This window comes from Monodon monoceros, unplaced genomic scaffold, assembly GCF_005190385.1.
Source record: "Monodon monoceros isolate NGI ecotype Baffin Bay Population unplaced genomic scaffold, NGI_Narwhal_1 Super_Scaffold_4, whole genome shotgun sequence".
Classification (NCBI taxonomy): Eukaryota; Metazoa; Chordata; class Mammalia; order Artiodactyla; family Monodontidae; genus Monodon; species Monodon monoceros.
Window position 1 is genome coordinate 5,144,717 of NW_021703781.1, and position 11,673 is coordinate 5,156,389.

At 33.9% G+C, this 11,673-nt stretch overlaps 1 protein-coding gene across 4 annotated transcripts in view; it reads right to left on the reverse strand.

Moving 5' to 3' along the window:
- ARID4B (AT-rich interaction domain 4B) overlaps positions 1 to 11,673 on the reverse strand; it is a 126,233-nt gene that overhangs the window by 27,147 nt on the left and 87,413 nt on the right. For 2 of the 4 annotated variants that reach the window (XM_029244857.1, XM_029244858.1), the window contains exon 17: positions 8,088 to 8,339. The exons of 1 other annotated variant lie outside the window; for it this stretch is intronic. In XM_029244857.1, the coding sequence (XP_029100690.1) occupies positions 8,088 to 8,339 (252 nt within the window). The remainder of the gene's footprint in view (positions 1 to 8,087; positions 8,340 to 11,673) is intronic. One more of the 4 variants, XM_029244859.1, reaches the window with a different exon arrangement.

Below are 11,673 nucleotides of genomic sequence, written 5' to 3' on the forward strand. Positions count from 1 at the left end.
ATAAAGAATATAATAGTAGGATGATAAAAACATGAATATTATAGCATCATCATATTAAAGATTTGACACAAACAGCCCAAGAGAAACGTACTGTAATTATATAGATCTGTTTTCCTAGAGAATTTAACTTTGTAAAATGAAACAAAGGTGTAGGTCTTCAGGCAGAGGTAGTATCAATATATAATGTTAAGAACACATCACAGAGCATTGTACCAGGCTTATAAAGACCACTGCAAATGGTTAACAACTCTGGCACTCATTGTATTTTGTGATGCAGATACTGACTTCTAAAAGTATCCCCAAAGTTTGTTTTATTAATATTTGATAAGCTTAGGGGATTAGTCTGTTTGTGCACATTTAGACAAACATACTGATGTAACTTGCCAATCTACAAAACTATGAAATGGAATAGGTCCAAGTTAATGCTTTACATTAAATGTACCTGTCAATCTACAAAAAATACTAAATGGAACAGGCCCAGTTAAGTAAACACGCAGAGAGAGAACAAGAGGGAGAAAGGAAAAAAGGAAGAAGGAAAGAGAGAGAGGCCATTTGAGTGCAAAAATATATGAGTTTATTAATCTTCTTCACAAATGAAATTTTTATTTTCACTTGCACTGAAAAACTAACCAACTCGAAAGTCATTTTTTAAGTAAAATTATATATATATATATATATATATATATATATATATATAATTTTTTTTTTTTGCGGTACACGGGCCTCTCACTGTTGTGGCCTCTCCCGTTGCGGAGCACAGGCTCCAGACGCGCAGGCTCAGTGGCCATGGCTCACGGGCCCAGCCGCTCCGCGGCATGTGGGATCTTCCCGGACCAGGGCACGAACCCGCGTCCCCTGCATCGGCAGGCAGACTCTCAACCACTGCGCCACCAGGGAAGCCCCCGAAATTCATTTTTATGTTCCCCTTGTTCATTGCTTATAAGCTTTCGTTTAAATTTCTCTACATGTAGGAGTGTCTGATACAAAGCATTTGCATGCTGTAAAAGAATTTTTCACATGAGCAGTAACATACAGTCCTTTGACTTCCCTAGTAGTTTTTAATTTTAATGCTTTATAGCATAAAGAGAAGTAAATAGGCTAGGAGACTGTGATGTAAGGGTTTATGGAGACAAGAGTTTGGAGATGACAGTGAGGTATCAAGAAAAGAAGAATGGCACACAGGAGGAGCAGGAGTGTGCAAAGAGAATAGGAAGACTTGGTGAAAGAGATATGGGCAATGTTCCCTTTCTCCCCTTAAAACAGGCTGACAGATACTTCCTTGGAAACCATTGTCAAATGGCCTTCATTTATCGTTCTTTAACTTTCAACTATAAAAATAAAGAAGACAACTTCCTAGATAGAGTACCTTGCTTTCCTTTCTATCATTACCAGAATAATTATTTCAAAGCATACGAGTAGAACAAATTTGTACTCTCATCAATATTCCTAAGTCCAAAGGCATGTACAATGTAAGTATGGCAGGGAAGGAACAGGGAAATTAAGCTGAAAAAGTGACATAAAATTCTTCAAAGGAACAAAAGGAGACAGGGACTGGAAGAAAGGTCACAGGACACAAGCACTTCCAATCAGATTCATTCAAGTCTCTTACTCTCAATCCCATTTTGGCTGCTCATTAGGAGTTGGGCTCTGTATATTACCCAAAGAGGTCATTTAAAAAATTGACTACCATAATCATACATAAAAATTAACTCAAGATGGACCAAAACCCTAAACATTAGAGTTAAAACTACAAAATTCTTATAATGGGGAAATTTTCATAACACTGGATTTGGCAATGTTTTCTAGGATACAACACAAAAAGCATGAGCAACAAAGAAAAAATAGATAAACTGGACTTTATCACAATTAAAAAGACACTATTAAGGACGAAAGGACAATTCTGTGGGTTCACAGAATGGGAGAAAATATTTGCAAATGACATCTCTGATAAGGGATTAGTATACAAAATATATGAAGAACTCCTACAACTCTTTAACAACAAAAAACAACCAATTCAAAAATGGGCAAAGGGTGTGAATAGACATTTCCCCAAAAAAGATATACAAATGATCATATAAAATTAAGTACATGAAAAGATGTTCAACATCACTAGTCATTAAAGAAATGCAAATCAAAACAACGAGATACCCAGCAGATTAGCTATAAATAAACACTTTTTGAAAAACAGAAAATGACAAGTGTTGGCAAGGATATGGAGAAATTGGAACCCTAATACAATGCTGGTAAGAATGTAAAATGGTGTAGCCTCTGTGAAAAACAGTTTGTTCCTCAAAAAGTTAAGCAAAGAGTTACCATATGTAAAATGATACAGAAGAGGTTCCAGTGAGAAAACTAAGCCACATCTGTCCCAATTCCCCACTTGTCTCTATATTCCATAGGTACCACTTTTATATACAAGTCCCCTTTTTTAGATTTTAATTTCTGCTCTACATCCATTTTGTTGCCAGAAGGTCCAATCTAGTTCAATATTCGTTTAATAGTTACCATATGCCAGGCATGTACAGAACATTCTAGATGTGGTAAGGGATATTAATGGAATGAATATGAAAACTGGGGGTTTTTTTTCATGTTATAAAATTAAATGCACTTCCGTAATGTAAAGTAATGTGGTCCCAATATAAAAAGCTTAAAACAATGGAAAAAAATTTACCCACAGTCCTACATGGAAGTTAGGAAGTCAAATCCCTTTGGCTCCAAAAAATAATTCAGAAAAATTCAATATCAGAAAAAGTGACTCAAATCAGGACTGGAAAATCAGGAACAGAATGTAAAATAAGTTAAAATGGATACCAGAAGAATAAAAGAAGGGAACAGTTAGAAGGGAGAAAACACATAAAGATAAGAAATGACAGAATGACCGAGGGGTGGTTTTCAATTTGGGAAAAGTAAAAAAGGAAAATAAACCAGAAAAGTAGTTGCAGCTGCAGCAGCCGGAACCCACGTGAAAAGTACCACAAAAGGAGCGGTCAGCTGGCTCAGGCACTAAGGTAAGGCACGTAACAAGAGGTCAAGAAATAAGGGATGGAATTCGGCTAGATGGGGTCCCTGGTGACCGTTCTGGAGGCGTGGTGGAGGCGAAAGCCTTACTGGGTTGGGTTTACACAAAAAGAACAGGAGACAAACTGGATAACAAGTGTAAATAATTCTAATTGTTTTTGCTGGATGGAAGTGGAGCAAAGAAACAGCACAGTACGGAAAGCAGGGAGAAGCTCAAATGAGATGAGAGAAATAACTGCAGGTCTATATGTGGATGGGAACGGTTTAGAACAGAGTGAGAAAATGAGAAAAAAGGGGAGAATTTCTGGGACCATATCTCTGATTTAGGCAAGAAGGTATGGCAGTTGGAAGATGGGTTTTAGATAGTAGCATGCTTGTTCACCTAAGGCTAAAGATGAGAAGGCAGAAAACATGGCAGCAGATGTAGGTAAGAAGGTAATGTAGTGGAATTCTGTAGAAATTCTCTTATTTCAATTTTTCAATGAGGTCACCAGCTGAAAGTGAGGATGGGGGAAGAGTTCCTGGGGATTTGAGGAGATAAGAAACCGTATGAAAAAAATTTTTTCTGTAACTATGTATGGTGATGGATGTTAATTAGATTTATTGTGGTGATCCTTCTGCAATACATACAAATATCAAATCATTATGTTGCATACCTGAAACTAATATAATACTGCATGTTAATTATACCAATAAAAACTGTAATAATTAAAAATTACTCTCAAAAAAAAGAAATAGTCTGAGAAAGTAGAAAGGGCATGGAAGGAGGACATATAGCGCCCACTTGAGGTTCACAGTCACGAATTTAAAATAAGACCACTCATTGTGGTGGTTTGCTTTCCTCCAGACAGGATCAGCTGCACAGGTGCAGGCAGGGAGTAGTAGGAGTGTTAGATTTCATCAGCCTTCTTGGGGTTTTGTCAAGCAGGTACTACAAAGCAACAACACAAGAGCAACAGAAGAACACGGGGGTTTAAAAAAAAAAAAAGATTCTAACAAATGACTGAAGAATGCGAGCAACATAACGAGAGGATGAGGACGGGGGGAGATGGGGGCTGTACATGCTGGAGAGGCTCTCCCCTCACCTGGACAATGAATTCCTTGCTAGGGACTATTTCTTTGTACCTTTGGTGCCAAGCACAGTATCTGGCTTATAGCTGTTGAACTTATGTTTGCCAAATAAAAGGAAGATATTTGATAAAAAGCAGCTGAATGTTCACAAAAAAATGGGATGAAACCCATTTGTTTGTGAAAGCTTTTTACTAGTTCCCACTCCACCCACTCCCTCCAAGGAGGAGCCAATTTGCTTAGAAAAATAAGGTATTTTTAAAATGAAATTCATTTTCACTTCATATAATATACTTAAGTATAATTCATCTTACTTTCAGTTTTCTATAACTTGTAACATGGACTAGAACTAACTGTTGTTATTTAAGAGCTTTACAGTTGAAATTTTAGTGTCTCTTTTCTTTTTCTTTTACTTAAGGGTGTCATTTAATGCAGTTGGGAATCTTCAATATTAAAAAAAGTTCTCTAATCAAACTCCCAACTCCTTGATTATGGAAAGCCAAAGTAGAAATGAATGGAGAAAAATAAATCAGCATCGATACATAATAAAATACTGATGTATTTTAAATCCCATGCCAAGTAGCCTAGATAGTTCCAACACACTTGGTTGTTTTACTGAACAAGGATAGCTGTTACTGAACAAGGATAAATCCAACACACTCAAGTTTACGGTCAGTGAATTTCAAAGTAACTTCATTTTCAAACGTCAATCTCATGTTTTATGGCATGACCTAGAAACTTGAAAGTGAAAAGGATCAATTAGCTAATGATACTAAAAACATCTATAAAATATTAACATCACTAAGAGAAATTAAAACAAATATAACAAAGAGCCTATGATTAAAAATTATTGAAGTATGACTATAATTTTTTAAATGTATGGAGATATATTTTTTAAAAGACTAAAAGACAACACACAACAGTATTAGTAGTGATCCTTTCTTTTATGTACTTTCTCATTTTTCTATATTGAATGCTACTTTTAGATGAGTTTTTTAAAATTCTGTAAAAAAGCATGTGGTGAACTAGTAAATGCTATAGCACTGGACAATCATTTTACATATGGCCACCATATATGAAAAATTCTGTAACAATACTGTACCATTTATAAGTCATTATGTGGTTTAGGATCCAGAATTCTGGCTATTTCCCATAAATGTAAGTATGTAAAAATGTCTTTTTTTCCCATTGTAGTAAGTAAAAAAAAAATTGGCCCAAATGCTATCTTGTGTAACAAAAAAATTAAGATTTTCAGTTGTGAAATAAGGGTATAAATGAAAATTAATGTAAAGGTTTAGACAGCACTTTAGAAAAAAAGGAAAAATGTAGAAATTACAAGAAAAACAGTATTTTTCTAAGAAAGATATTCTTATTTTCTTTAAGAAAAACCTGCTTGATGGAAAATGTTTCAGATCAAACAAAACTCAAACATCTCCATACAAAATTTCCAATATGCTGTTGTAATAAACAACTGCCAATGAAGATAAAACTATTTTTATGAAACTTCATGCATATATCTTCATTTCTAATTGCACATCTCAAGTGTAAACTCAGAGATCAAGCTGAAGATCCCCAAAATAATAGGAAAACAGTTGTAGAGCTGATGAGGATTTGCTGAGGTCCTCATTAGATTAGCTTCAGACATGAAGGAGGAGCAAAAATCATAATTATTGCTTATTCATCAATAAGACAGACTCTTTGGTTATTAATCCAGAGAGAAATAGGAATACTGTTATGTTGACTACAAGAAAATTAACTGCTTCATCTACTGAAGGACAATTGTTTTCTCTATGATGCTGGAGTCTGTAGAGATCCACCCTACAGGTCTTCATCAAGACGGTAAGTTTTCTTCTTTTGAACGTTCATACCATACAAACGTGTGAGTCGTCAGAAGTAGATGGCATCCTTCTCGTTAACACAAGCATGTCTTGTTGAACTAGGTCTTGTTTTTCTTTTCTATATTATTAAAAACTTGAATGCCTCAATTTAAAATCCTTCCTTACCCTACCCAACCCCCTATCAATTTCAAAGCTCAAGTAACTGAACATTCTTTTTACCCTCTAAAATCCAAGTGCTCCTAGGACAGGATTACGCTTTCCTTTAGTAAATCTTTTCTTAACAAAACAAAGTTGCATCTTAATTGCAGAATAATTTTATGAATGTCTCAATTCTTATATCTACTAAGCCCCTTCTGTTTAATGAGATAATTAACAGAAAATAATCAAGCCCTCATTACAGTGAAATTTGAGAAGGCCTAAATTCTATCCATTTGTCACAGAATTTAAAGCATTTTATAAAGGCCACGAAGAAAACTGCCTCATTATATAAACTAGCAAAATAACCAGAAGAAAAGAACTGAAAAAAAGAGGTAAAAGATGATGCAGCTCAGATTATCTATCTTGTGGGCATTACTTAGTAATTATTAATTTTTGCTGATTCAATTTTTCCTTCCTAACTTTAAACTAACATATTCAACATTTACATTTACATCCTACGCCAAAGTGGAACTCCCTCTACATTTATATTTAATAAGATCATTTAGTAAAATCAAAACGATTAAACATCAAAAACAGGAAAATATTCTGATAACAGCTCTGAGATCTCAAGTGTCTTCCTTTGAACATGATCATTAATAGTCAGCCCTTCAGGTGAGGAAAATCATGCACCACAGGGGCAGCGCAAGAACCAACAGCCAAAAGGATAAATTACACACGATGTTGAAAGAGGTATCTGGAAAGCTTATATTTCATCAGGACAATACTGATGATAGGCATTCTTAAAATCCAAAACTTTGTTAACCTTCTTCGCAGAAATAATAAAGAAAAAGTCCCAAACAAAACTGCTAAACATTTCCTTATGACTTAAGTTGCTATTTTCTTCCAAGCTTCAGAATGGATCAGAATTGCACTTCTCTCAAATTAAGAAAGGTAATCAGAAGATCATGCTTCTAGATAGAGCTTCCTACTGCTGCAGAAGGACAACGCAAATTGTACTTTTAAGAAACAGAGAGTGTACTTTTTTTAAGAAACAGAATTTGCGATGATGTTTTCTTAAAAACTTCCCAAACCACAGAATACAATTTAAATATAAAATATGAGAACTGTATTCCTCCTTGAAGAAGACACTAGGTACACCATGAAACTACCACTGAAAACTTCGATGGTTACCTTTTCAAGGGCTACAACTCTATCACAGGCTACTTCAAATATATCAAACATTCCATAATAAACAAGGTTTTTCTTAAAAGATATCAAAATGCTCAGATCCCAAAACTGGCTTGCCAACTTTGGATAAAATTCAAACATAAAATTTCTTTGGATAAACCAAAGCAAACTTGTACAAGAAGAAAATCCAGTCTCGCCTTTCAGTTCCCTAGGTGAGTAGCAGTCGGATCGTGCACTCTATTTCAGTCAAGCAGACTTGCTCATAACATTTCAACGATACTGTTTCAAACATAAAAATTAATTTCGGAGGCTTGTGAACAAGGCTGTAACGCAAGAGCTGTTAATGAGGAGATAAGGCTTTCTTGAAATAGCTAAAGCTTCCTAAGAAATCACAACTTTAAAATCCCTGCCTACTAAAGGAAAGAAACAAGATTACAAAGAAGAGGCTACTGCAGCAAGGTGGCTGAAAATGCAAGAGAGCAAGAAGCCTGATAACTGGCTTGTAGACATCAAGAAGCTCAAAGCCCTTTTACCTTTTAAAGAAATTTTTCTATCATTTCACTAATAATGTTGCCTCTATTAATCTACATGCATAACATAAAAATCAGCTACATAGACTTCAGTTTTCCAGACACTAAGGATACCTCTGGACTACTGAAACCAACAAGTAGGAAGTCACTGAGCGAGGCACTTACTTGCCAAAACTACATGTTTTTTGTGTGGTATACTGTGCCCTCAATTAGAATACTAATAAATCTGTAATTTGTTAAGTATTAAAATAGGAAATTATTTTACAAGTGTTTTTAGGTAGTAATCACTAGCTAAAACTCAAGTTACCTCACATTCCATCCGCAGTAATGCACCAAGTAAAGGACCTCTCCACCTTCGACATCAGAATCTTTAATACTAGCTTCATACATTTTTTGATTTTTCCCTCGTCCATACCGCACTTGGACTTTCATGCCTGGTGGATAGCACTCAAACTCCTCTTCCGCACTGTTGTCGTCCTCCTCTTCCTCCTCTTCCTCCTCCTCCTCCTCCTCTTCTGCTTCTTCATCATCTTCATCTTCCTCTTTATTCGTTTCATCTCTTGAAAGGTTTAAAAAATTGCAGTTAATAAAAGACACTTCATAAGCTTTTCAGTTCCAAACCACATAAAATGATAAAAATCGTGGCTGTGATTGTTCCGGGAACAGCAGGTTCCAAGTGTATGATATTCTCTGAGTTTCAATTTAATATGAAAAACTAAAACTGTGCAGGATGACCATGGATGGTTACAGAAAGATACATTCAGAGAAAATGAAAATGGAAAAGTAGTGCATTAAAAGAAAATGTCCAACAGCCAGAAGAATAGAAGTTGTGTTGAATAGCAAGAAACTAGTAAGGTCGAATGTAACATTTTTCTCATGTTTTATTGTAAAAGTGTTTTACATCTCAGTTGACAAAAACAAAAATCATCACACCTTATAGCCATTCTGACTAAAAATTATTTTTCATTCAAATATTTCCAACCTCAGGATGTTTAAACAAAACTTTTTACTAGCCAAATGGCTAGTCTTAATAACTTTAAAATAATCCGAACTAAATTTTCAAAAGTTATACTAAATGAAATATTACTTTACCTTTCACAGGAATATCCTACTAACTTCATATTACTATCCCATCAGGTTTTTTCTTTCTATTCTTCTAAACTTCAACACAATTTCTGCTCTATTTAACACATATTTACTGCAAGTCCTCTTCTACCAATTCTCTCAACTTTAAAGTTCTGAAGAAATAGGTATATGAGAGGCCAATTCCAAATAATATGAAACTAAAAGTCATTTGCATTCTAGAAGCAGCAATGCAAACCATTCTGGTCTTTTCAATACCATGCACCTTCTAAAGCTGAGCATTCATATTCATTTTATATTAGCCACAAATCTGTATTCAACAAATTGGAGAAAATCTTAAATCATAAATCCTTCCAGGCACTAGATTTACCAAAAAAAAATAAATTTCAATAGGAAACTCTGGACTATATTTAGTTTTAATTTGCTCTGCAATATGTCTATACTTATTACAACAGTTTTCTCTCAAAAAGAATCCATCACTTTACAGCTGACAAATGAATAAATGTCATAAAACAGAACCACAAGACAACTTAAGTAATTAAGCTTTAAAAGTTAATGGCTATTAATATTTATATAAAAAGTCTTCCTCCACTGATAACTTTAGTTTTATATTCTTATATGCTGAAGTACCAAATGAGCCAATTTTCTCTGAAATACATCACAAAGTCTACAAAGATCCTTAAGAATTAATCCTATTTTAAAGACTCATTTACAGTCAAATAAATAGGTACTTAAAAAATTAAATGAATCTAGCTGTAATCTGAGATAAAAAATATGAACTCTGTTACTGAAAATATATTAACATTTCTATAATGAAGAAAAACTTATTAGTAAGGCTAAAATATCTAAGAAATTATCAGAAAGGGTGTTACGGATGATAAACTATTATTAACAACTTTAAGTAAATGATTTATATATACTATATAAGTAGTATACACATATAAAATTAAAACAGTTAAGACTTTTTTTTTGAAAGAACACTACTTGTTTAAATCATAAAAGTATATCCCTGCACATCAGGGAGAAAAGGAAGTGTATTCTGGTGGCTACAACAGAGATTGATTATGTACCAGAGATTTATCATGCACCTTAGAATCATCATAAAAGAGATAAAAAATATATGAGAGATAAAATGTCTAAAATTTTTAAAACGAAAACTAACTCTAAACTGTATCTTACATTATATAATGCACTGAGCACAACTGGTAAATGCCAATGATAGCAAGCACAACCTGACTTAAAGTGGTAGCCAGGACAATCTTTTATTTAATCTGGAATAAAAACCTAATATTCCATATTAATTTTAAAAAGCAGTCAAAAATTAAAAATTAAAAATTCTCATTTAATGTCAACCTCAGATGCAAAGCAAACAGGAATCACTCAACTAATACACTGAATTATAGAGAAGCAGACAACACAATTACTGGTTATCAGCCAAAGCAAATACTCTCCTCCTCCTCCTCTTAGTGGCAAAATCAGAGGTAAATGCACTAAACTAAACAGAATACAGAATGCCAAGAAAGAGAGCCTTTCAAAGAATAAAATACAGCCAGTACACAGGTTAAAAAAATTAAGTTGATGTATATATTACACACACATACATACACACAAACACACGCACGCATGCACGCCCCATTAGTTAGCTTTTAGAGAACTACAGTTTGGGAAACCAAATGTATCGACCAGGAACTTTTCATCCGAACTCACAAAGAAATACCAAATTTCCCAAGTTTGATGTCATATTCCTTATTTACAATGGAACAAATTAAAAACAAAAAAACTACTTCGGTTTATTAGTACCTATTATGGGCCAGGCGCTGAACCAGACATTTTACATAAATGAAATGATTTACTCCCCCACACCTGGACTACGAGGGAAGGACACTGAAAGTTCTCGGTAGCAGCTAATTACTTAGAGAAAGTTTATATACTAGAAAGATACTTATACATTAATTCTTTATAATTATAAAAGTTTCTATTGCACTTATCTAATAAAATTCAGAGATCAGTTTTGGACATTTCTAACCCGTAAAGCTTCTAAAGAACCCATAACGCTTCTAAAGCAGTCACAACAGGAAAATTTCAGTTTGTTGTATGATACATTTATAAATATCTGTGGTAAATAAAAAGGCCATATAGTTGAAAGATTTTTAAAAATCTGCAAAATATAGTTTATACCATAAAAGAAGCTGAAGTACCACCTTGAAAATTTAAGATAACTATTAGTAACAAAGAGAAAATACAGGCTAATCACAGGGCTTTCCACACAGTAGATGCTCTGGAAATGTCTACATATTTAAAAATTCAGCAAAAAGCTGAATCCTTACGAAATTTCTTAATAGTTAAAACAGTCTCCAAGTAGCAGCAAGAGTACTTCAAATATACATTTAACACACACGGAAATATAGCCACGTAAAATGAACAAACACTTATACTATATTCATCTAAACCCAGTTTTGTTTCGCTTTTTCATGTATATTTGCATGTTGTGGCCAAAATTTCAGAAGAACACTAAAATGAGCAGAGATTTTAGGCAAAGAGCTGAATACTTACTAAGTTTCTTAATAGTTGAAATAATTCCCAATATCAGTAAGGAGTACTTGAAATACACATTTGTACACACAGATATATATATTACAAAGTATAATAAACACCTTTTACTATATTCATCTAAGCATGGTTTTTCCTCTTCCCTGCTTGTCTGCATGCTGTGGCCAAATTTCGGAAAAATACGAAAATGATCAAAAAAATATTTGGTTGTACTTATTTAAAAGAACCACTAACAATGGGAATATTTAGGTTTTATAAAC